General features: G+C 45.6%; 1 protein-coding gene across 1 annotated transcript in view; it reads right to left on the bottom strand.

Moving 5' to 3' along the window:
- LOC140483455 (SLIT-ROBO Rho GTPase-activating protein 3-like) overlaps positions 1 to 27613 on the bottom strand; it is a 273429-nt gene that overhangs the window by 186487 nt on the left and 59329 nt on the right. Inside the window, exon 2 of the mRNA XM_072581655.1 lies at positions 5737 to 5932. Within this exon, the coding sequence (XP_072437756.1) occupies positions 5737 to 5932 (196 nt within the window). The remainder of the gene's footprint in view (positions 1 to 5736; positions 5933 to 27613) is intronic.

Below are 27613 nucleotides of genomic sequence, written 5' to 3'. Positions count from 1 at the left end.
CTAACCATCCACCCCCTCCAACCCAACCACCTCTTCTTCCACAGCTCTTGTCAATCTGTCCCAGTGTTTCTTAAACCTTCATCCCTACCTCGTGAACCACTTTAAGTTTGCAAATTGCACCCAGAATGTGGAGAGGCTGGGAGAGAAGCAGTGGTGAGGGCTTTGACTTGTGACTTCACTGGAGCCAGGACCCTCATCTACCTACCTTGGGATGGGGGGGGGGGGGGGGGGGGGGGGAGGAGCTTTTAAAAAGTAACCCAGGAGTTGACAAGATTGTCCACTTTTCCAGAGTAACTGGGCTGCAGTGGAACTCTCCAATTCAAAGAGGGTTCCAAATCCAGGGGGATTCTGAGGAATCTTCAGTTTCCTAGGAAATTCCCTTGGAGTTTGCTAACTTGAGGATTATGCAGGGTCTCCATACACAGATTGCCATCTACAATGTGGAAACAATTATTGGAATATCCAGGTGTCCAGCACATACACTCCCAGTACTAACCAACTGACTGACACACACATTTCCCCTCCCTCTCTCATTCTTTTTCCTCTCACAAACCCCCTCCATTCTGCCCCATATAGACCCACCTCTTTAAGCCCCCCCTCACATACATGCAACCTCTTTCTGTTCATTTTCCCCACTCTTCCCCTTGCTAGATGGAGATCTCTCTCTCACACACACATCCATCCCTTTTCTCTCTCTCTCTCTCTCATTCCCCCCATTCTCCTACACACACACTTACATACCCGCTCTATCTCTCTCATTCCCTCCACTCACCCCCATGCTAGACAGAGATCTTCTCTCTCCCTCATACATACCTTTTGTCTGTCTGTCTCTCTCACACACACACAAACCCTCTCTCTTTTCTCTCTCTCTCTCCCCTCTCATTTCTCTCTCTCTCTCTCTCTCTCCTCTCATTTCTCTCTCTCTCTCTCTCTCTCTCACACACACACACACTCTCTCTCTCTCCCCTCTCTTTACTCACACTCATTCCCTCTCACCCTATGCTAGGCACATCTCTCTCTCTCTCGGAGATGTTGCTCTGTAATGCTGCCTCCCACTGGCTGGAGCTGTTTGGCCTTGTGTGCTATCAGACACACAGGTCATGTGATGACCCAAGATGTCCCCTCCAGCACCCGGGTTTGGGGGGTGGGGAGGGTGGAGGGGTGATGGGGGTAATATCTTCCAGATGCTGGCTCTCCGTATGGAGCTGGGACAGAGGTTTAACTCCCAAAACGTCCCCAATTAATGCTGTTCACAATTACGGACTGCCACTGACACTGCTGTCGTTAAAAAAAAAACTGCAAGCCTGACGATTATTCCCACTCACTACCTCTTTCCCCTTGTTTGTTTACCATCCCTCTCCAAACAGAAGGGTTATATTTCCAGATGAGTGACCTCCTCGAGGAGGAGAGGGTGTATCTATCTGTCTATCACATGGACGGCTCACTGCACTGCAGAGAGGAAAATGAGACACAGCACCAGATGCAGTTCTGCTTCTGTGCACAATATACACACGTTCCATTTCCATTTATTCTGGCTTCCCGTGATGTTCAGAGGCTGTCACGGCACTAGCACCGCCCAAGTGCGTAACACCTTGCCTGGGAGCCAGAAGGTTGTAGGTCAATGTTCTACTCTGGCCACATGAGTTCCCTCACACAGACAGGCACGCCAGTGCAGCACAGAGGAAGTGTCAGCTGGAGACTCTTTCAGATAAAACAAACATTCAGGTAGACGCTAAGGCGTCATGCCACTAACTGGAAGAGCAATGGAGTTCTCCAAATCAATACTTACCCCTTTAAAACAAAATTGGCTGCTCATTGCTTGTACTGCTGTTTGTGGGAGCTTGCTGTGCGTGAATTGGCTGCTGTGTTTCCAACATTACGCAGAAACATTGAAAACAAGAGGAGTAAGCCATTCAGCCTGCTCCACCATTTGTCATAATCACAGCCAATTGTCCAACTCTGTTCTCGGTTCCTGCTTGCTCCCTATACCCTTCGATGTGCTTAGCCCTAAACTACATCAAACTCATTTCATAGAATCAAAGAATTCCTACAGTGTGGAAACAGGCCATTCAGCCCATCAAGTCCACTGTGACCCTCTGAAGAGCGTCCCATCCAAAGCTACCCTATCTCCTGTAGCCCTGCATCTCCACTGTCCACCACATCCCTGAACGCTGGGCAATTTACCATGACCAATCCACCTAACATTGAAACCATTTAATGTTCTTGCCTTGACCACTTTGTTACAGAGATAATTCCACAGGCTCACCAATCTCTTTCACCACAGTGCTGCTTGGCCTACACCATACCCTTAAACTGTGACCCCTGGTTCCAGACTTCTCTGTGAACACACTTACCCTGTCTGGTCCATTAGAATGTGATAGGTTTCAAGAGACCTGACTTCATGTAATTTTCATTGGCTTGACAGCACTGAAATGAAAATGTGTCTTTATTGCTTGGTGTTACTAGACTTAATCCTGATTCTTGACCCTTGCCCAGGCTGCCTATGAATGGCACTAGGGGCCCTGGTACTCTGTGGTGGCTATCACCCTGCTTAGCCTTTTGAGAAAACAACCAGAAAGATCCTCACCACATCCTGAACTGAGGGTGGTATCTTTGGTCCTCTCAAACTGAAAAGTCTGAATTAATAGCCAGGAGTGTGTTCATTCTATATGGAAAAACTATTGCTCCAATGGGAAATTTGGTCAGCGTTGGACCAAAAGGGTCTATTTCCGTGTTCTTTAAATCAGTAACTCTGCACAAACAGTATGGCAGCACTGAATTCAACACCAAATAAATAAATATTAGGTAGATGATGAGAATCATGAAGACCATGGTAAGGAGCAGAAGATCATGTAGCATCACGTTAGATTCTTGGATGAAGAGAGGTGCGAGGTGGCCGGTGTTTTACTGAAAACACCAACATAGGCCAGATGGGCCAAACGGCCATGAATTGAGTCAATTTTTCTCATCTTCCATCCACCTGGGAGTTGGGTACATTTGGCAAAGATATGGATTCAAGCAAAATTCTGCCCAAAATGTACTGCTCAGACAAACTGAACCAAACAGGTGGGTCTCCACACCTTTAAGGGAGTAGAATGGCATACAGGCACAGTGCGTGTATGGTTCTCAAAAGTGTCACTTTGAAGAGCACACAGAAAAGGACGCTCAGGAATTTACAGGTCAGGAGTTGGGCGAGTGCTGGTTCTTTGTACCTTGGCTAAGACTGAAAAGAGGGGAGTTCCATACTAAACAAATACATACACGCACACATTCTCATTTCTGTGTTATAAAGTGTATGTAATATTGGCAGGGTTTATTTTTAACACGTCCAAGTGGTGTCTGTGCTCAACTCTGTGAGCTTACAAAGTTGAAAACTAACAGGCAGGGAAACCTGAGAGATGACTGATGTGCAATTGCCGTGCTGGGGATAGGGACCTACACAGTAGTGGAGACACATGATCGCACTCTCTTCCGCGATGTAACAGCTCTCCACAGCGTTCCCAGAGCTCTCAATGGCAAAACATAATTAATCAGAAGCTCAAGGGACTCAGGGAAGGCCCGTACTTTGGAGGTGATACGTGAGAATGATGCGTTTCTCTCTGCAGCACAGGCATTAAGTAGACCTGGTGTGGATACAGTTTCGCAAAAGGCTTCAGGCAGGCCCTGTGCTGGCACTGAGCCACCTTCTTGTCCTGCCAGCATTGAGGCAGCTTCAGGTCAGGCACAACACGTGCTGAACGTACTGCAAAGCTCCCAAACAGCACTCACTCTCACTCACGGACCTGGTATGTCTGTCTCTTTGATGCAAATGTGCCCCCACACCATTCCAGCTCCAACAAGAGGTCTTAGAGTACCTCGCCAACAGCTCCATCTCTCACACCAACAATTCTGTCATCTCTTCCTGATACTCGCAATGATCTTTCCCTTCTGTTCAAGTCGATAAGTTGGAAGTTCAATTGACCCGGTACTGGTCAATTTTAAAAAAAATATCACTACATCCCTAAACCATCCCTATAAGTGCTCAGAGGCCAGTTAAGAGTCTACCTACCACATTGCCATCAGTTTTATTTTTAAATGCACTCATGGGACAAGGGCATCGCAGTCTGGGCCAACATTTATTGCCCGTCAGGTGGTGGTGGTGGTGGTGAGCTGACTTAGTGAACTGCTGCAGTCCATGTGCTGTAGGTAGACCCACAATGCCATTAGAATGGGAATTCCAGAATTGTGACCCACTGACAGTGAAGTAATGATGATATATTTCCAGGATGGTGAATGGCTTGGAGGGGGAATTTGCAGGTGGCGGCATTCCTACGTACCTTATGCCCTTATCCATCTGGATGGAATGGATTTAGGTGCCTTCTGAGGAACTTTCTGCAGTGCATCTTGTAGATAGTGCACACTGCTGCTACCGAGCACTGGTGATGGAGGGTGTGGACATAGTACCAATCAAGCGGGCTGCTTTGTCCTGGATGGTGTCAAGCTTCTGGAGTGTTGTTGGAGCTGCACCCATCCAGGCAAGTGGAGAGTATTCCATCACACTCCTGACTTGTGCCTTGTCGGTGGTGGACAGGGAATCAGGAGGTGAGTTACACACCACAGTATTCCCAGCCTCTGATTGCACTTGTAGTCACTATGTTTATACAGCAAATCCAGTTGAGTTTCTGGTCAATGGTAAACCCAAGGATGTTGATAATGGAGAATTCAGTGATGGTTCCATAATTGAATGGAAGAGGGCAGTGGTGAGATTGTCTTTTTTTGATGGTGGGCATTGCCTGGCAATGTGCGTGGCACACATGTTACTGGAGTCACTTATAGGTCAGGCCAGGTAAAGTCAGAAGATTGCCTTCCTTAAAAGGACATGAGTAAACCAGATGGGTTTTAAAATTAAAATGACGATCGACAGTGGTCACTGTTCGGCTAGGATTTTAGTAAATTCGAATTTCACCATGATAGGATTTAAATGTGTCTCACCAGAACATGAGGTTGGGGTTCTGGATTATTGGTCCAATGGAATTGTACACTTAAACTCTGCATCCCCTTAAATGCCTCAAACATTTTATAATGACAAATGGATACCTGGGAATGAGTTACCCATATCCTTGCCTGAATCCTTAAACTTCAAATCCTATGTTCCAATCGCTGGTCCTTCGCATTACGTTGAAGGCAAAACTTTTTTAAATATTTCATTGCTCTTCCCAGCACCTCAGTCCCCCTTCACTAGAATTTCCTTCAACAGCCCATACTTGGTGCCTCTCACCCATTGTTCTACCAAGTCATTCCTCCCCATAACTGGGACAGCACGGTGGCTCAGTAGTTAGCACTGCTGCCTTGCAGCGCCAGGGACCCAGATTTGATTCCCCCCTTGGGCGACAGTCTGTGTGGAGTTTGGACATTCGCCCCAAGTCTGTGTGGGTTTCTTCCAGATCCTCCCACAGTCAAAAGATGTTTAGGTTAAGTGGACTGGCCATATGCTAAATTGCCCCATAGTATCCAGGGATGTGCAGGCTAGGTGGGTTACCCATGTAAAATGCAGGGTTACAGGGATTGGGTAGGTGACGTGGATCTGAGTGGGATGCTCTTTGGAGAGTCAATGTGGACTTGATGTAGAGATTCTATGTTTCTGTAACCAATTCCACCTCCTGACTTCTGTACCCTGTCTTTCGCTTAACCACGTCATTGAACATCAAAGGGTCGAAGTGCAACAGGGTCAGAGAGCTAGTACGAAGGCTGACATACCTGAATTGCTGGTGCTCCTTGGAGCTGCGAATCTTCGCTGCAAACCTTTCCGCCAGTTTGTCCAGGCTCCGTGAGTACTCCACCTCAATCTCCGCCTTCCTGCGGAAAAATTCCTGCAGATCCTGAAGCAGCTGGAGGCGGGATTCCGACTGCTGCTCCAGGCACTTGAGCTGCTCCGCCAACTGGGCTCGGATTTCTGACGGGGAAAAAAGAGAAAGAAATGACTCAGTAAGACAGGGAAGCAGAGACGTGTGTGTTCAGATAGATGGCATTGATCATTTTTGGTCACCTTGCTTGAGGAAGGATGTTATTAAACTGGAAAGAGTGCAGAAAAGAATTACAAGGATGTTGCCAGGACTCAAGGATCTGAGTTATGATTAGATTCCCTACAGTGTGGAAACAAGCCATTTGGCCCAACAAGTCCACACCGACCCTCCGAACAGTAACCCACCCCGACCCATTTCCCTCTGACTAATGCACCTAACACTATGGGCAATTTAGCACGGCCAATTCACCTGACCTGCACATCTTTTGTGGCTGTGGGAGGAAACCAAAGCACCGAGAGGAAACCCACACAGACACAGGGAGAATGTGCAAACTCCACACAGTCAGCCGAGGCGGGAATTGAACCTGGGTGCCCGACGCTGTGGGGCAGTAGTGCTAATCACTGAGCCACCATGCCAAACACTGAGCCAGCCCGCCAACCACCTGGCCACCATAGGGAGAGGTTGGACAAGCTAGGACTTTTTTCTTTAGAACTTGGGAGTCTAAGGGGGGGATCTTATAAAAGTGAATAAAGACTATGAGAGGCATGGATAGGGTGAATGCACTGAGTCTTTTCACAGGATTGGGGAGTTGCAGACTAGAGGGCATCAACTTAAGTTTAGGAGGAAAGAAAACAAGGGAACCCAAGGTTCAACTTTTTGTTTTACAGAGTGGTATGTATAGGGAATGAGCTGCCAGCAGAAGTAGTTGAGGCGGGTATATTAACAACATTTAAAATGCATTTGGACAAATACATGGACACGAAGGTTTAGAAGGATATGGCAGGGTAATGAGATTAGCGACATTTTGGGCCAAAGAGCCTGCCTCCATACTGTTGACTCTTTTCAATACTCTGAGGATGTCTCAAAGTGTTTAAAGAGGATGATATCGAACAGCCAATTTGTGCACAGGAAGCTCCCATTAATCACAATGTAAACGTAACCAGTTCATCAGGCTGCGTGTGTCATTTAAGGAACAAATATTGGACATCACTCCCTCAATTCTGCACTGCAAAGTGTCAGGCTCGATTATATGCACAATTCTTGACAGTGGGATGTTAACTCAAGACTTTCTCCCCAAGCAACAAGACTGATCTCTCGGAATTATATTGGATTCAGACAGTCAACAAAACATGTCGCCATCGCCCTGCCCCTAAAACCCCATTATGGCTAAATAACCCCCTCCATCCAAACAAAAACAAAAGGTTATCAGATGTAGCCTTTAGGTTTACCCCTTTCTCTCCCATCAGCCCCTGGGGTGTAATGGGTTTTGCTAAGTCCTTGCTCCACAGTGGACCCCCTGGCACCTCAGTCAAACACCTTTCCTTCCTGCAAGGTTAACAGGCAGTGATCTACTCTGTGCTCCACAGACCACTTGACCGTGGGCTTGTCACAGCCCAGATCCATCATGTGCACACTCATCAGCAGGGTCCCTGGACTGTCATCGGGAAACTCCAATCACAGTCAGTGTTTCAAACTCCTGACTGAGAACTGACTATGGCCTTGAGTCCAATGGAACAGTCAGGAGCAACATCAGGTTTGCTTTGAGGAACCTAGAGGAGGAATCGATTTACAGGAAAACAGAGAAGACAGCTTAGTTCCGGTGACAACGTCACCGCCTTATCACATCACTTTGACACGTTACTCAGCACCATTTCAGAAGTGGGAATGGAGACCAGAATTAAGCAGGGAAATGGAGGGAGAAATTGAGCAGCTTTTGATTGGAACTCTTCTTTGATGCTGCATGAGTGACCCAACAGAGTCCAGACTGGTCTCCTACATTCTACCCTCTGTAGACTTGCTCATCCGAACCTGTGCTGCCCACGCCTCGTTTTAAAATCTCCCTCCAACATGGCACCCCTGCCTCGATCATCTCATGCAGCCACCAGCCTGTCAGCTGTCTGCATGCATCTGGATTCTGGCCTTTTGAGAATCCCAGCTGGTCTTACACTGTTAATGGTAGGGCCCGGGTAGTGTTGTCAAACAGAGAGACCTGGGGGGTCAGGTTTGCAGATCCTTGAAAGTGGTGCCACAGGTAGACAAGGTGCAAAGGCAGTATCTGGCACACTTGCCTCCATTGGTCAGAGCACTGAGAATACAAGTTGGGATGTCATGTTGCTGCTGTACAAGACATTGGTGAGGCCACGTTTGGAGTACAGTTCTGGTTGCCCTGTTATAGGAAGCATGTTATTAAACTGGAAAGAGTGCAGAAAAGATTTGCAAAGATGTTACCAAGACTGCAGAGTTGTCCCAATTCTGCCAGTTCGGATCAGAGTGGTGCTGGAAAAGCACGGCAGGTCAGGCAGCATCCGAGGAGCAGGAAAATTGACGTTTCGAGCAAAAGCCCTTCATCGGGTCCTGATGAAGGGCTCCTGCCCGAAACGTCGATTTTCCTGCACCTTGGATGCTGCCTGACCTGCTGTGCTTTTCCAGCACCACTCTGCTCTAAACTCTGGTTTCCAGCATCTGCAGTCCTCACTTCTCCCAATACACTCCAGCATCAAAAACAAAACAAAGAGATGCAGTCTTTACAAGATCCTAACCTTAATGCAACATGACCTGGGGTTTTGAAAAAAAAAGGAGGCATGGGTATTCAAGGTGAGTCTGCATACATAAGTAAAAGGAAAGTTGTGTTTGATATCTTGATTTTATTTATGGGGAGTCAATTTGGAAAGTTGAAGAAAGTACTGTGTCTGCTATGGTCTACATAGGTTTCAGTAAGGCTATGGACAAGGTTCCAAACAACTGAATGGTCAAATTAATAAGTTCATGAGGTTCAAGTGATAGGAAGCAAAGGCTTATGGTCAAAGGAGGCATCTTTCACCAAAGGTTGGTTCCACTGGAGATTTGCAGGGCTCAGTATCCCTACTGGTCCAGATGGAGATCAAGGGTTATCGCAGATTATGGTTATTGGTAGAATGCACGATTGAACCAGGAATTACAAAAGCAAATGGTGTGATTGATAGGCAGATAAAAAACTGGAGGCTCCGGGGAGATTCCAAATGGACTAGTCAGGTAGGCAGAAAAGTGGCAAATGAAATTCAAACTGGAGAAGTAGTGAGAGATTATGTATTTGGGGGCAAACAGGGAATAAATAAATAGGAGGATACAGAGAAGTGTAGGGGAACAGGGGGTACTTAAAGTGTGCGTCCACAGATGGAAATGGGATAGGTAGACAAAAACATGGTTAAGAACAAATATAGGATATTTTACAAAACTGGAATTCTGCAAATACTGGAATTTTGAAAGGAAAGCAGAAAATACTGGGAAACTCCGCTGGTTAGCAGCATCTGTAAGGACTTGGCAGATGCTGCATGGGCTGCTGAGTATTTCCAGCATTACCCTCTGCTGGAGGAAGCCTGGTCTCTTTTGGCTGTTAGCTAGAGTTTCAGGGGATGTCACAGCTGCAGTAACGCACATATTCTGTTCACTATAGTACAGGAAGGATGGGATTGCAATAGTGGGGGCACAGACAGGATTTAGAAGGGACAGATGATTGTTACCTCTGCAGAAAGATGAGGTAGGGGCTGAGTTTGTCTTCCTCAGGCAAGATTTAACTTAAAGCGCATAAAGTTACAGAACCTGGGTTAGAAGAACCTACTTCCACCTGCAGACGTTGCAATAGTCAAAAGGTTGATAAATTGGTGGAAGGCTGAGAGTTGGGGCAAGTGGGATTTCTTTCATCCAGGAAGATGGTGTGTTTCTGGAACTCCCTGCTGGAAAAAAAGGGTGGCAGAATGGGAGAGGCAGATACACTTGATCACCACTAAAACATGCTGTAACCTCCACAGGTAAGACAGCAAAAGCTGGAGGGTGGGGAAGAGGATCAGCCAGTATGCACTGAATTGCCTTCTTTTCCTTTTTTTAAAAAAATATTTTTTCTACATCACCACATTGAAGAGGGAATGAACAAAACCCTCTGGTGACATTTTCCAGGAGAAATAACATTCCTTCCTTGGAGTATCTTTGCAGTGGCATATAGCACATCCACAGGGTGGGCACGAATATTCCCTCTGAACCTGTACAGGGAGGGGGAAGGTGATGACGATACTATGGCTTTAAGAGGTGTATTTTGTCCTGGATTTTCTTATGGAGAGAAGTTTGAGTTCAGAATGGTCTGTTCCAAGTCAATAAAGTAAACAGCTTGTCAGGCCTCGAGGTTTTTTAAAAAAGTTGGAACAATAGAAGCAGCATGAAGGGGTGGGATCACGCTCACACATAACCAGGATTTTAGTTTAACTTCCTGTAGCTAATGAGGTTTGGAAGCTGCTATATATCGCTCTCCACTATAGCAAAACACTTGAGTTTTACTCCCCTCTCTCCGTCTGTCTCTCTCTCTCTGAGTTTTCTCAAAAAGTTTTCTCTTGAACTGGAGAATTACATGTGAGACTATCTATTTTACTGAATTTGTTTTTACCAAGCGTATGTTTTTGAGATATTATTATATTGAAGTAGTTGCTGTTATTCCAATTCTTCTTTCATCCATTTGTAGTTTAACTATAGGGTAAGAATAAAGTACGCTTTGCTTCAAGCCTGACAGTTATAAAAATTGAAATGCATCCAGAAAACAATGCCTGACACTTGTCTTTAAAAATAAGAAAATGTTGGGGTCTAGGCTTTCTCCTCACTATAGTTTGAGGGAGTTTCGTCTGGTCTATAACTCTGGGAACATAAACAACTGGCTCCTCTGTCACCCTCTGCCTTTCTTTCAAAGAAAAGTGGGCGGCACGGTGACACAGTGGTTAGCACTGCTGCCTCACAGCGCCAGAGACCCGGGTTCAGACTCTCTGTGTGGAGTTTGCACATTCTCCTCGTGTCTGCGTGGGTTTCCTCCGGGTGCTCCGGTTTCCTCCCACACTCCAAAGATGTGCAGGTCAGGTGAATTGGACATGCTAAATTGCCCGTAGTGTTAGGTAAGGGGTAGATGTAGGGGTATGGGTGGGTTGCGCTTTGGTGGGGTGGTGTGGACTTGTTGGGCCGAAGGGCCTGTTTCCACACTAAGTAATCTAATCTAAAAATAAAAAGGATGAACACCCACAATGTAGTCACGTGTTGAAGATAGGGAATTGGGTGAGTTCTCAGTGCTGGTGGGAAGAGGTGGGTGAGAAGAGAGATGAGGCCCAAGGAACCCAGAAATGTGATTTTTACTTGTATCAGAGCAACTAAAGGAAGATTTTCCATGCATTTTGCACAACCTGAGAACAATTCTGGAGTTCATTTGATTTATTACTGTCACATGTACCTAAGTACAGTGAAATGTTTTGTTTTGTGTGAGATACAGGCAGATCATACCATACAAAGATCAAAGGGTGATTGAACAGTGAAAAGAATACAAAGTTATCGCTGCAGAGAAGGTGCACAGAAGCAAGATCGACATTAGATTTGAAATTTGAGAGATCCATTCCGAAGTCTAATAATAGCAGGGAAGCTGCTGTTCTTGAATCTGTTGGTATGTTTGTATCTTCCGCCTGACTGAAGAGGCTGGAAGAGATTATAACCGGGGTGGGAGTGACCTTTCATGATATTGGCTGCCTTTCCAAGGCAGAGAAGCGTTGACGGAGTCGATGGATGGAAGGTTGACTTGCATGATGGACTGGGCTGTGTTCACAACTCTCTAGTTTCTCTCAGTCCTGGGCAGAGCAATTGCTTTACCAAGCTGTGATGCATCCAGATAGAATGCTTTCTATGGTGCGTCTATAAAAATTGGGGAGGATCCTTACGGTCATGGTGAATTTCCTTAGCCTACTGAGGAAGCAGAGGCATTGATATTTGGAAGTGCCAAGGCTATTGTAACTTAGAAATTATGAAGTTGTGCACAGCAAGCTCCCACATTCTCTAGTAAGATCAACGAGTTTGCTTTTTTTTTTGGTGATGCTGTTCTAGGATTCAGTGATACTAAGGAGGAATTCCACATTCTAAAATCTTCCATGTGAAAATCTTCAAAACCTACCCGAGAAGGCAGAGGCTGTCTGGTTTAACGTCTGACCTCGGGCGACAGGGGGAGCACCAACCAGAAGGCATGCACTCAACTCCCCGTAGCGGCAGCGGTTCCCATGGCGACTGGACTTGCGGATGGAGAGGACACCCTGAGTATGCTCGATTAGGCCACAGAGATTGCGCTATTCGCCCCCACAGCAAACCTGCCAAGATGGGCTGGACAGGACTCAACGCTGTCGATATCATAGGAAAAGGAGCTCCCTCAGCACATGAGGGGCCTACTCCATCCAGACACATTCACACGTGCAACATCTTAATGACTGCTTCAGTGAGAGCTTTCCTGCAGGCTAACACAGGCAGCATTGGAGCAATGACACAGGGCCTGACGTAGAAGCCGCACACAAATACACACCCGCGCAGGTTAACCTCTGACCTGGCAGAGCGGTGTAGCAGCTGCCAAACACACTGCTGCTGGATCTGATTCAACGCACAGATGAGCAACTCGGTGATCACACAGTCCGCTGGGCACAGATCAATCGATCAGCCAGGGCAGTCTCAGGAACCAAACATCTGAACCCCCCTCTCTTTCGGAAGCAGAAGTGACAAAAAAATATTCACAACGGTTCATTCTTTCTTTACAAAGGACACACACCAAGCTTGCTTGAAAATGGAAGGGTGGGTGGGGTGGTCCAGAATAGGGGGTTCGGGGGCTGAATAGAAGAACTGAAAGGACAGCCACCGTCACAATCTTAAACATCGAGGCATGTTTTTAATTTCATTCCATTTGGTTTATTCAGTAACTATACCTCCAGGGATATTTGCTGCAGATGAGCACAAGAACCCGAGCATTATTTAAATCATGTTGACTGCACCTGCCTACCAATCGATGATTGTTTACCTGCACTACCCCCTCTCCTCTTCCATATCTCCTTTGTCTCCTGCCTCTTTCCAGTCTACAAATCCAGGCAGCAACCAATTCATATCTGCCTCTCCACCAGGTCTCCATACTCCCAGCAGAGACATACTTTCGTAACTTTGGAGAATCAGCACTAAGGTGGAGTTAGCTCTGAGCTCACCCTCCTGCTCCCTCTCTCCACAGGAGGGTGATTTACCCCTTTGGGTGTAGCAAGTCCCATCCATCCATCACTGCCTCCATGCCCCCTATTCATTTACCTACACTGGCATATGTATGGCAATGCCTCAATTTTGGAATTCTACCCTCAGCTTTGAATTCCCACCTTGGATTGGAGAGGGTTCAGAAAAGATTTACCAGGATGATGCCAGGACCTGCTTTGAGTTATAAGGAGGGGCTGGGACTTTTTTTTTTCCCCCACTGGAAGTTAAGGGGTGACCTTATACAGGATATAAAGCCATGAGGGGCAGAGATAAGGTGGAATAGCAAAGGTTCTTTTCACCTAGTGAGGGAGTTCAAAATTAGAGGGTGTATTTTTGAAGTGAGAGGAGGAAGATTCAACAGGGATCCGAGAGGAAATGGTTTGACACAGAGGGTGGCTTGTATGTGGAATGAACTGCCAGAGGAAGTGGTAGATGCAGGTAAAGTTACAATATAGTGGCTCAGTGGTTAGCACTGCTGCCTCAGTGCCAGGGACCCAGCTTTAATTTCATCCTCAGGCGACTGACTGGAGTTTTTACGTTCTCCCTGCGTCTGCGGGAGTGCTCCAGTTTCTTCCTACAGTCCATTGGTGTGCAGATTAGGTGGATTCCCTATGGGGTCCAGGGATGTGCAGGCTAGGTGGGTTAGCTTTGGGAAATGCAGAGTTTGGTGGGGGGGGGGGTGCAGAGGTGAGTCGGAGTGGGAAGCTCTTTGGAGAGTCTGTGTAAACCCAATGGGCTGAATGCCCTATTCCCACATTAGGGGTGCTATGATCCTATATGGAACTGTTCACAAATACTGGACTCCACTAAGCACTTTACAGCTGATGAGGCACTTGTTAAAACTGTGCTCATTGTGGCCATGTTGGAAATACAGCAGCCAATGAGCACGCAGCAAACTCTCCAGCAAAGAAAAGTGATCTGCTTTTTGTGATGTTGACTCAGGGATGACGATTAGTCAACCCCTCTCCTATCTTTGAAAGGGGACTATCTTTCGCATCCACTAGAGGCACAGGGCCTCTGTTTAATACAATGTGTAAAGAGATGGCATCTCTGATAGCGCAGGGCTCCCATGCTGGAATGTCAGTCTGGACTTCCATGCACCAGGGAGATTTGAACCTTTAACCTCTTCATTCAGGGGAGAGTGCGCTACCAATTCATCCCCGGCTGATGCACAGCATTGTTCCCTCTACTCCGCAGAGTGAATGTTTGAGCGACTTCCATCTTTGTGTATTTCATCCATCGGCAAAAACAGTTTGTTGTAATTTATATATTCCAACATTGTGGTAAAACGTGCGGCAAGAACCTCTAATGTTTTTCACTGCCCTGATTTAACGCTATTGGAATGACCCTTTTCAAAGCTGTAGTTATTCAGTCAACTGTCTCTGTGGGTGGGTGGGGGGCGGTGTGGAGAAGAGGAGGGGTGTCCTGAGGCTTTTCTTTGGTTCACCTGTACATCAGGAGCTTAATGTCACTGCCATACTAACACTCAGCACAGGCATTGGCTGACTGCCTACAAAATCAATTCAAGACTCCTTCCTGCCCGAAAACACACTATTAATTTAATGACTTAAGTCAGGCCCGATTATGTCCCTGTAAGTTACAGGAGTGGGGGAAGTATGGGTATTGATATGAAGTTCAAAGTCCGGATAAACTAGACAAAATTCTTCACACACACAAGGTCTCAATGCAGCCTATTATAGTTGTGAACCTAATGTATCTCACTGTCCAACAGCCCCTCTCCAGCTCTCAACATCATACAATCTAGAAGAGGTCCTACCACAAAAATATATGACTAGCTGCACTAGCCCCACTTTCCACACTAGGTCTGTGAGCATAACAAAGGGTTTGAGGTTTCCCAATTTTATGCAGGCAAGGTATTCTGGACCCCAACCAATCCCTCTGGATGAAAAAGGTTTTTCCTCAAATCCCCTCTAAACCTCCAGCCTCTCATTAAAATTATGCCTCCTTTTTAATCTTAAAGGGAACAGCTACTTTCTATTCACCTTGTCTTTGTCTCTCATTATCTTATAGACTTCAATCAGGCCCTCCTCAACCTTCTCTACTCTAAAGTGAAGGATCTGAACGTATCCAGCCTCTCTTCATAGCGCTCCACCCCAGACAACATCCTAGTGAATCGCCTCTGCACCCTCTCTAGTGCAATCACTTTCTTCCTTAAGTGTGGAGAGCAGAACTGCACACAACACTCCAACTGTGGCCAACCTGAAGTTCCACACAGTTCCAACACAACCTTCCTGCTTTTATAATCTGTGCCATGATTATTAGAGACAAGTGCGCCCTGTACACCATCTTAAACCTCTCTATTAAACTGACCTGCTACCTTCAGGGGTCTGTGGACAATCATCCAAGATCCCTCTGTTCCCTGGAACTTCCTCATGTCCAGCCATTTGTGAGTGCTCCTTTGTCTTATTCATTCTTCCAAAGTGCATCACCTCACATTTATCAGGGTTAAACTCCATTGGTCATTGATCTGTCCATCGGACCAACCTATTTATACCCTCCAGTAACCTAACACCTGCCTCTTCACTGTGAGCTACCCAACAAATCTTAGTGTCATCCACAAACTTACTTACCATCCCCCCCCCCCATATTCCCATCATGCATTATTTAGGAGTACCACAAGCAATTAGGGACCCAGCACTGATCCCTATAGTACACCACTAGACACCAGCCTCCAGTTAGACAAATAGCCTTCTACCAGCACCCTCGGTCTCCTGTCACTAAGCCAATTTTGGATCCAACTTGCTAAGTTACCCTAGATTCCACGGACTTTTACCTACTTTATCAGTCTCCAGTCTGGGACCTTGTCAAAGGCCTTGCTGAAATCCATATAAAACTACATCAACTACCCTACCGTCATCCAAAAATAAATCTAATTCCACTATATTTGCTAGGCACGACCTTCCTCTGACAAATCCACGCGGACCATCCCTGATAAGACTTTCCATCTCTAAACTGTGATTAATTTTAATCTTCACTATTTTCTGCAGAGTTAATAATAACTGGGAGTTTAAGAAAAAAAAGCAAGTACCCCTCAGTACTGGGGCTGAGGCACGTTTGTTAGGAGAGTGCAGAGGGAGCTTTACTCTCTATCAAATCGCGCGCTGTCCCAGACCCGAGAGTGTTTGATGGAGGATGGTGTAGAGGGAGCTTTACTCTGTATCGAACCCCATGGTGTTTCTGTCCTGGGAGGAATGTTGATGAGGACAACAGAGTAGAGAGAGCTTTACTTCTGGTTTAAAAGAATAAAGTCTTATTCTGTATCAAAACCTGTGTAATTGCTGAAGGACAGTACTCTTATTCCTCAATGGTCAAATTTCTCAACTAATGAGTTCAGAAAATGTGCTGAGAAAACACAAAATTACAGAAACTGGGTCACGGTTACAGAGAGTTTCTTGGCTACGAGACACCATTTTCAGACTTGCCAAGCCCCACCTGCCCTCAGGAAAGACATTCATCAGGAATTTCAACTGTGGTTTCTGGATAGATGTCAATCTTAAGAATAAAGGCCATTCCATATGCTTAAACTGGTTCACAATCTGCTGCAGTCATACTTGGTGTCTCTATGAGACCTTAAATAAAGTTAAGCAGGAAAACATGGAACTTCAGCTGGCAATCTGGAATAGCAAACTGGACTACTGACCATTACCTCAGTGTACCAGTGTATCCTGTGGCCTATAAATTGTGGGATTGCAGTTTGTGGTCATGGATTGAGACTGGCCAAACTAATTTCGCATTAAATCCAACAACTATACATTAATTTTGGCACAGAGGTGGTCACTTGGTCCACTGAGTCCACACTGGCACATCACAGAGCATTCAACTCTGTCCCACTGCTTCATCTGATCCCCATAGCCCTGCAGGTTCATGTCTCCTACCCTCCCTCTTGGTCACATAGTTTAATACCACACTGAGTTGCCTCCTACACGACCAGGCTGGAAAGAACCAACTTCAAAATAACACTGTCAGCTATGCATTAATATTAAGTACTGCTCTATACAGTAATCGGCTGTGATCCTTCAAGTTACATAACCTAATCAGTAAATCATCTTCATATGTTCATGCCCATGTGCTCACTGTCTCAGTCTTCCTGAGCAATTGGTTTAGTGTCCAGTTTCTTCCAGAATCCACCCACTCCATTGTATTTATAAGTGACATTCAGCTCTCTGACACCATCATAAAGTTGCTCCTGGGTCCCATGTACTCACCTAACAGTCTCTGCTTCCACCATCCTTGGGAGCAGTTGAATTCACTACCAAAAGGAACCCTCTCCTCACATTGCCCTGTATCTTTTGCCCTAAACCATTCATGTGTGCTCCTTTGTCCTTGCCCCATCACCTTATGGGAGCGGTTTCTGGTGATCCACTTTATCTAAATCTTATGATTATACTGTACCCTGCTATTAAATCTCCCTTGCTCCAAGGAGCAACCAAATCTTGTAACTAAAATCCACCGGCTCTGGAACCATGCTGCTGAATCTCCTCTGCAACCTCTCAACAATCCTCACACACTTCCCAAAATGTGGTGGCTGTGTTAAACACCAGATGTTAAAAGAAAGCTGTTCAGAGAGCGCCCAGGCATTTATTCTTCTCATCAGAGGTTTACTTCAAACTTGCCCATTACAGAAATTCCAACATTACTCGTTGCCCATATATTTATTCAAATTTTACAAGATAACAGACTAGATCGGGGCACAATACTCAGCTGTAGGTTAAGAAGAAGGCTCAGCATACCTTCCCTGCTTTTGTGCCCAACACTTGGATTTATGAAACCAAAAATTCCACACACTTTGCTCACCTGCCACTTTCAAAGATTTATGCACACTGACTCAGAGATTCCTCTGTTCCTGCACAGTCCTACATTGTCTCTCCTGAGGCCTTTTGCCAAAATGCATCACCTCGTGGTTCCCTGTATTAATTCTCATTTGATACTGGCCTGCCCATTCTGTCAGCCTATCATTGGCCTGTTGCAGTTGATCAGCATCATCCTGGTGGCCTCTCCTCCACATTTAGTATCATTAGATGAAGTTTGCTGTTTTACACTGTACTCTGGCATCCACCCTATTTGTTGAAGGCAGAAAACGAGGCTCAATGAGCCTCAATCTTGTTAACCAGTCTTCTATTGTTGCAACTAAACCCTAGGTAAGGTTCCTCAAGCAATTACATTTTGAGACAGATAGCCCAAAATCAATAAGTCCCCAGGTAAGGAGCAATGAACTGATTCACTCTCTTCCTGATTTACCACCACACCCCCTCCTCCAACTGCTTTGCAACAAGATTAATTTATAAAAAGGTTACCTCCGTCCCTGTGTCTGCCATTCTCCTAAACCAAGTGAATTTGTGGTTTAAAAAAGGGAGTCAATTTAATCGGGTGCTCTCAAATTAGCAAGAGAGACTTTATTAGTAACTGAACATGATAAGAATTAATAAAAACAATACAGAGAGATTAGGAATAAGAAAGGAGTTCAAACCAAGATGAAAGTTAGAAAGGTATACAGATCGGTCTCTCAGGATGGTTTGTGTAGAGTCAATTGTGGAACGTTTATAGTTAAGCAATTGATTTCAGGATCTTGGCTTTTACAGAACATTGAACTCTTTGTTCAGTTTCCATTGACAGTGATTGGTTGGCATTCCTGATGAAAGGCTCTTGCCCGAAACATCGATTCTCCTGCTCCTTGGATGCTGCCTGACCTGCTGTACTTTTCCAGCACCACATTCTCAACTTTGATCTCCAGCACCTGCAGTCCTCGCTTTCTCCAAGCGATTGGTTGGCAGCCCTCTGAACAAGAAAACCCTCTTACCCAGCCTCCTTTTGACTGACCCAGTCGCTAGCTGGCGTCGAGCATACAGTGTGTGAGACTATTACCTGTGACATAGGAGTAACCAATGGTCGATTCTTCAACTATGACCTTCTCAGTACAACAGCACTTGAACCCAGACAATTAGAAACACACAGCATAGAAACAGACTCTTCAGTCCAACGAGTCAATACTGACCATGCTCCCAAACTAAACTAGTCCCAAACATTTCCTAATTGTGAACTTATCCAAATGTCTTTTAAAGTTTGTAACTGTACCTGCATCCAGTACTTCCTCTGGAAGTTCATTCCACATATGAAATAGGTGCCTTGTAGTCCCTTTAAGTCTTCTTTCTCCTCTCATCTTAAAAATATACCCCCCCCCCCCCTCTCATCTTAAAAATATACCCCCCCCCCCCCCGAGTCTTGATCTCCCTGACCTAGGGAAAATACCTTATCTATGCACCTCTTTATTTTATCAACCTTAATAAAAGGTCACCCCTCATCCTCAAACTCCAGTGAAAAACGTGCCAGCCTTTCAGTCTATTTATATATCCCAAACACTCCCATTCCCAGCAACATCCTGGTAAATCTTTTCTGAACCCTCTCCACAGTTTTGTAATATCCTTCCTGAGCTTTAGATTAGATTTACATTACAGTGTGGAAACAGGCCCTTTGGCCCAACAAGTCCATACCGACCCGCCGAAGCGCAACCCACCCATACCCCTACATTTACCCCTTACCTAACTCTAGGGGCAATTTAGCATGGCATCTTTGTGTGCTGTGGGAGGAAACCGGAGCACCCGGAGGAAACCCACGCAGACAGGGGGAGAATGTACAAACTCCACACAGTCAGTTGCCTGAGGTGGGAATTGAACCCACGTCGCCGGTGCTGTGAGGCAGCCGTGCTAACCACTGTGTCACCGTGCCGTTCCTATAACAGGGCAAGCAGAACTGGACACACTACTTCAGAAGAAGCTTCCTCTTGTACAATTATTCAGTTTGTTAGCACGTTTCCCCCTCCCGTGAACACACTTACTGGGGTTGCAATCTACTTTTAACACTTCTTTGTATGTTCTGGAAGAACAAAGCAATGTCTGTAAGAAGTGTCTTTTACTTTAGGAGAGTGGGAGATGAAAACAGTCAGTGCCCTCATTATCGCTTCCGGTTACATCTGTCTGTCTGTGTTTTTCTCTCTCTCTCTCTCACACACTTCATGATTCCTACGCAGGACTTTCCCAGACTGAATTTACATCTGTTGTGCTTTGGTCAGTCACAATCCTTTTTAAAAAAAAACTGGAATTAAAAGTTCAAAATGTTCATAACACGTCATGTGTTGCCATGACAATACAAGTACTTTAACAAGTGCTTGACAAAGAGAACATCTCTTCATTCAGCTTGTTTCATCATAGTCATTTCATCAAAATAAAATCAATTAGATCAGTCACAAGTCTGTTCTGGCTCTCTTTCATTATAACTTTTCCGAGAGTTTTCCCCCTTATCAACAGCATCCTTACTTCGGATTCGGAGGACCAGGGGAGGTCGTGGGTTTGAGTGCCATTCCAGGAAATTTTGTGCACAATCTGGTCTGACTCTCCACTGCAGTATAGAGAGAGCGCTGCTCTGCGTCAGTACCATCTCTGGCGTATTGAGCCAAATGGCCCAGTCTGCTAAGAGATCCCATGGACAATGGTTGTCTCTCAGCCAACGTCAATGCAGAAAGAAGTAAATGGATAATCTAGTTAGGATCATGTCGCTGTTTTGGGGAGTTTGTTTGCTGCTACGTTTCTGCTAGTAGCTATGTTTAAAAAAAAAAGAAATTGGCTGCAAACATGGGACATCCTTCAGACACAGAAGCTGCTACATAAATGCAGGCTCTTTCTTTGTGCACGAAGATACGATGGTGGCTGACTCTTCAGTTGCTTCACCGCTGCCTTTGGAAGAGACAGCCTGATGATTAAGTTGGCGATGGGGAGATGCTCAGCTCGATCGAACACGTCCCTGCCGTTTGACAAATGTGACTCCGTTTCAGAATTGCTGCTGCAATTTGTAACAGATGCCTCCGTGTTATACGCCACACCGACCTTAGGGACCAATTCCTCCCTCCAGGGGGAACTGGCCAGCCGGTGAAAATTCGGCTCCTGAGAGACTAATCAAAAAGGAGCAGGGAAATAATAAAATGTGGTTCTTCTCCTCGGTGCTTGGCCCACTATATCTTCATCTTTCTCAGGGATATTGCTTAAAAACTGATGACTGGCAGTGGGGGGGGGGGGGGGGGACCCCTCTGGTTCATCCAGCAAGACTCCAAAGCCTGAAATCCCAAATCAATGCATGCACTGACACCTTCACATATATCACTGCCATCTCGCTCAGGAGGAGATGAAACCTGGGTCAGCTTGAGTCGGGGTGGGGGGGGGGGGGGGGGGGGGGGGGGGAAGAAGGGGGAAGAGAAGTAAAAAGAAAATTCCCATTCTTCACTGATCAAACCTAGATCAGGAGATCACCCTCACTTAGGATGGACATGGCAGAGTGTGTCTCGGATGATGCCGGGCATAAGGAAATACAAATAGATTGAAAAAGTGTATGTTTTACCTCCCTAGGCAACTGTGAAAGGATGAGGGAGGAGCAGTCTATTTGGAGTGATCGAGGACACCAGAATGAAGAGACATTGTTGAAAAATTAAACGGCACTGTGGCTCAGTCGTTAGCACTACTGCCTCACAGCGCCATGGACCAAGGTTCGATTCCAGCCTCGGACAACTGTGTGTGGAGATGGCACACTCACCCAGTGTCTGTGTGGGTTTCCTCTGGGTGCTCCAGTTTCCTCCCACAATCCAAAGATGTGCAGGTTAGGTGAATTGGCCATGCTAAATTGTCCATAGGGTTGAGGATTGTGTAGGTTAGGTGCAATTGTCGGTGTAAATGTAGAGTAATAGGGTAGGGGAATGGGTCTGCATGGTTTACTCTTCAAAGGGTCAGTGTGGACTTGTTGGACCAAAGGTTTCACACTGTAGGGTCCGGGTTCAGGCAGTGTGAGCAGACATTTCACTGGCAGAAGACTGTAAGCTGACGGAATTCTGGGTGGGGAGGGCGAGCTTGGTGCGAGTCTGGGTGAGATGCTCTTCAGCAGGTCAGTGTAGAGTTGACTGAATAACTTCTTTCCACACTGTCAGGATTCTATGAGTGGCTAAATTCAGAATAACAGATTGAATACCGCCAGTTCTGCTATAACACGATGGTTATGAGACCCTGCACTGTCCAAAAATCGCATAATAAAATTAGCACTTCAAGTGTTGGCAACACAGACACGTTATAGCCCACACGTTTTAAAAATTCACACTTTAGAAACAGCATCCCCTACTCGTCAATCACATTATAGCCCATTCCGGTGACAAAACACTCATTACAGTGGAACGACTTGCAGGTTAAAAGAAAAATTGCAGTGATTATTGTAACCATGTATGGAAATGCGATTAGGACTGTGGTGCTTTGGTTCCTTCAAGCACAGAGTGGATTATCATGGACTAGTATTATCAACTTTTGTGGTCCAACTAGAAGAGTTGCATAGAGTAAACAATATGAAGTTTATTACATCATTGCAACCATTTACAGGTTGCCAGAGTATGAGCTACATTACAGCGGAGACTGCAGGGAGCACACTAACCTCACATCTGTGTCCCATGGGCCCTCTCTTTTACTTTCCCCAAGCTCAACATTATGATGGGTACCAAGTTACTGCACAAGGAAATATTAACCCTTTCAGGCCTATACACAATGGAAATTACCTGGTTGGGTTAAGCATAAATGCAGACATGATCAGATTGGGCAAACTGGCCTGCTTCAACACAAATAAGCCATGCATACCCTCAAGCCTGTTCTGCCATTCAGTTATACCATGGTCCATCTGCATTCTAAGTCCTTTGCTCCAAAACCATTAATACACTTTTTAAAAAAAAAGACATTTGAAAATTTCAATTGGATGCAGGTATAAATATGTTAAAAAGACATTTGAATAAGTACATGAATAGGAACGGTTTGGAAGGTTATTGGCCAGGTGGGACTAGTTTAGTTTGGGATTATGGACTGACCCTGCACCTATCACCAATTTTAAAACGTTTATACCTTTATGATTATTAGAACAAATAGTTTCTCTATTTTATCAATTCTTTTAATCATCTTAAACATTTTAATTAGATCATCCTTTCAATTTCTTTAAGGAAAATTATTCCCTAGAAAGTGAGAATAAAGGGATTAAGAAGGTCTAGTCTATGCAAAAATGTCATATTTAATCTTTTCAGCCATGGTTTCTATGCAAGAACTCTGTAGTAAGGATTTCTGAAGGCCAGCACAGTGGGAGCACCCAGTTAGTACTGATACATTTCTCAATTTGCCACATTTTTCCAAATCCATGCCTCAGCCGGGAGTGGAATGACTGGAGATTGGCTGATTCACCACAGGGAAGGAGGAAGCGATGGACGAATACACCGCCACTCACCACTTCAAGAAAATCCCTTTCATAGACCGGGCCCCTTTCATAAACTCAAACATTCAATCTCCTAAAAGAAAAACCTGGATATATTTCCAAGTACTCCATCCATCTTGGCACTTCCCCAGTAACTCATGATCTGCTGTTTTCCACACAACACCCTCCCTCTTCAATCTTATTTTTGCACAAGCACAGGGACAGGACAATCCCGTCACATAGACGATCTGATATCTCAGCCAGGAACTACCCTTCACTCTACTCCGATCTTACTCTACACCACATTTTATATTTTCCTGTTTAGGACAGTTAATTATCTCGACTGTCAAGGCTTAGGTAAGAATGCCCTTCTCCTAAACTTGAGGGACCACTTGCAATTCATTCTGATTGTGAATTTGGAGAAAAACAGGGTGGGAGATGTCCAAGTTTTCGTTTTGCCAGTATTTAAACAGAGGAGGCAGAGATGTAGGAGACCACACTAAACACTTGAATCGACAATGCAAGGCCTGGTTACCTCAGTTGTAAAGGAGAAACTGTGATGCAAAGATTTATATATATTTTAACAATTTATTTTCAATTTTAGAATTTGAAATAGTGGCATATGGGTTGTGGTCTGTGTATGAGAGTGTTTAAATAATTAACTTGTCAGTCTTTCTGGAACCATGATTTTCTGAAATTAGCCTACAGCGAAGGAGTTGACCCTGGGTGATAATGGGAATAGGTTTGTTGAGGGAGGGATTTTCAAGAGGAAAAATTGAGCAACATTAGTCTGATTACAGTTTAGAAGGATCAGAAACTGTTTCTTAAACTCACTTAAAAAGGGAAAAACCATAACTTGAAAAAAGGTTTGTTTTTCATTTTGCAGAAGTCCTGGTTGAAACTGGATGCATGAAACAGTTATTCCTAAAGAAAGACAGCTAGTTCAGAAAAGTTAGGAAATGTTTTACTTTGACAATTCCAGACCAGGATATTCTTTCAGAGACTGAAGAATATATTCAAAGCTCAAAGTCTAAGCTCCAACAAAACCCAAAACAGCTGGAGAAACTCGGCAGTTCTGGCATCTGTGACGAGAAAACAGCCAACGTGGAGTCCAGTGGCTCTTCTTCAGAACTAAAAACTCAGTTGTGTGACTAATCAAGACTGTGAATTGAAAGAAACAATTAAGGTAAACCTACATTTGTGATAACCAGCTTTAAGCGCTATGAAAAACATGGGTGTGGTTTTGAGATTGTTTTTGAAATTGTTCAAATTATGTTATATGCAACTAGCTTGTTCTATTTAATGTTTTCTTTTGCATAATAAACCTTATTTTATTGTTCAAACCAAAATTTGTAGCATTACGTACTTGTGTTTCAGTGAAAGGCCGCCTCAATAAATAAATGATCTATCAAGCCAAACTTCATTCTGGGAAGAAGTAAACCATCACCAAACCATCATCTCCCAGACCATACAGAACCTCATCACCTCAGGAGATCTCCCACCCACAGCTTCCAACCTCATAGTCCGGGACTCCCGCACTGCCCGGTTCTACCTCCTTCCCAAGATCCACAAGCCTAACCACCCTGGCCGACCCATTGTCTCAGCATGCTCCTGCCTCACTGAACTCATCTCTACCTACCTCGACACTGTCTTATTCCTCCCCCTAGTCCAGGAACTCCCCACATATGTTCGAGACACCACCCACGCCCTCCACCTCCTCCAAGACTTACGTTTCCCTGGCCCCCAATGCCTCATCTTCACCATGGATATCCAATCCCTCTACACCTCCATCCGTCATGACTAGGGCCTCCAAGCTCTCAGTTTTTTCCTCTCCAGACGTCCCCAACAGTACTCTTCCACCGAGACTCTCATTCGTTTGGCCGAACTGGTCCTCACTCTTAATTTCTCCTTTGAATCCTCCCACTTCCTCCAGACCAAAGGGGTAGTCATGGGCACACGTATGGGCCCCAGCTATGCCTGTCTCTTTGTTGGCTACGTAGAGCAGTTGATCTTCTGTAATTACACCGGCACCACTCCCCACCTCTTCCTCCGCTACATTGATGACTGCATTGGGGCCACCTCGTGCTCCCGCGAGGAGGTTGAGCAATTCATCAACTTTACCAACACATTCCATCCTGACCTTAAATTTACCTGGACCATCTCTGACACCTCCCTCCCCTTCCTGGACCTCTCCATCTCCATCAATGATGACCAACTTGACACTGACATTTTTTACAAACCCACCGATTCCCACAGCTACCTGGATTACACCTCTTCCCACCCTACCTCTTGCAAAAATGCCATCCCGTATTCCCAATTCCTCTGCCTCCGCCGGATCTGCTCCCAGGAGGACCAGTTCCACCACAGAACACACCAGATGGCCTCCTTCTTTAGAGACTGCAATTGCCCTTCCCACGTGGTTAAAGATGCCCTCCAACGCATCTTGTCCACATCCCGCACCTCCGCCCTCAGACCCCACCCCTCCAACCGTAACAAGGACAGAACGCCCCTGTTGCTCACCTTCCACCTTACTAACCCTCACATAAACCAAATCATCCGCCGACATTTCCGCCACCTCCAAACAGACCCCACCACCAGGAATATATTTCCCTCCCCACCCCTTTCCGCCTTCCATGAAGACCGTTCCCTCCGTGACTACCTGGTCAGATCCACGCCCCCCTACAACCCACCCTCCCATCCTGGCACTTTCTCTTGCCACTGCAGGAACTATAAAACCTGTGCCCACACCTCCTCCCTAACCTCTATCCAAGGCCCTAAAGGAGCCTTCCACATCCAAAGTTTTACTTGCAGATCCACTAATATCATTTATTGTATCCGTTGCTCCCAATGCAGTCTCCTCTACATTGGGAAGACTGGGCGCCTCCTAGCAGAGCACTTTAGGGAACATCTCCAGGACAGCCGCACCAATCAACCACACCACCCCGGGGCCCAACATTTCAACTCCCCCTCCCACTCTGCCAAGGACATGGAGGTCCTGGGCCTCCTTCACCGCTGCTCCCTCACCACCAGACGCCTGGAGGAAGAATGCCTCAACTTCCGCCTTGGAACACTTCAACAGTTTCCTCATTTCCCCTTCCCCCACCTCACCCTAGTTCCAAACTTCCAGCTCAGCACTGTCCCTATGACTTGTCCTACCTGCCTATCTCTTTTCCACCTATCCACTCCACCCTCTCCTCCCTGACCTATCACCTTCATCCCCTCCCCCATTCACCTATTGTACTCTATGCTACTTTCTCTCCACCCCCACCCTCCTCTAGCTTATCTCTCCCCGATTCAGGCTCACTGTCTTTATTCCTGATGAAGGGCTTTTGCCCGAAACGTCGATTTCGAAGCTCCTTGGATGCTGCCTGAACTGCTGTGCTCTTCCAGCACCACTAATCCAAAATTCATTCTGGGAAGAGACTCACAATAATATCAGATGGGATTAAAATTAAAAGAAACACAAGGATATGACCTCAGGATGTGATGAAATTAGGTGGGAGGTGTCAGCACAAACTCCTTCAGTCAGGGCTGTTCCCATGCTCAACATTCTACATAATAGTCTAACCAACCTGGAGTCAATATATAGGAAAATAGGGTCAGTGGCACTTGCTCAAGAGTCAAAATGCTGCATAACGTGCCTCACATGAATCACTCTGGGCACACCTTGGTAATAAAAAAAAGACAAAGAGACATCCTTTACCCATTGCCAAAGCAGGTATTGGGCAGTTTTCAAATGAGGTGCTAAATGCCCATTCTGGTGCCTACTGCAACTCTGAGTGTTTAGAAACCAGTGCCAGTGCCAACAGCTTCTGGGAAAATCAAACAGCAATTAAATGGAGAAAAACTTTAATCATCACTGCTCCAGAGATCTCCAAATCTCACTCCCAACTCCAACCTCCAAATATAGAATCGGAATTACTAGGCCCTTACACAACTGCAGGTAATATCAGGCTTGAGATTCCAAGATTCCTGTGGCACAGAAAGCAAGTCCTCAAAAGATTCAGGTCCTGGTGAACATTCAGCAATGCTTACTCCAGGTGCTCCAGCTTCCTCCCACAATCCAAAGATGTGCAGGTTAGGTGAACTGACCATGCTAAATTGCCCATGGTATTCAGGGATGTGTAGGTTAGGTGCATTAGTTAGGGGTAAATATAGGATATATATTAATATAATATATATATATATATATATATATATAGAGGGTAGGAGAATGGGTCTGGGTGGGTTACTGATCAGAGGGTCAGTGTGGACTTGTTGGGACAAATAGCCTGTTTCCACACTCC

This window comes from Chiloscyllium punctatum, chromosome 12, assembly GCF_047496795.1.
Source record: "Chiloscyllium punctatum isolate Juve2018m chromosome 12, sChiPun1.3, whole genome shotgun sequence".
In the NCBI taxonomy this organism is placed as follows: domain Eukaryota; kingdom Metazoa; phylum Chordata; class Chondrichthyes; order Orectolobiformes; family Hemiscylliidae; genus Chiloscyllium; species Chiloscyllium punctatum.
This window is presented reverse-complemented; position numbering and strand designations above follow the sequence as displayed.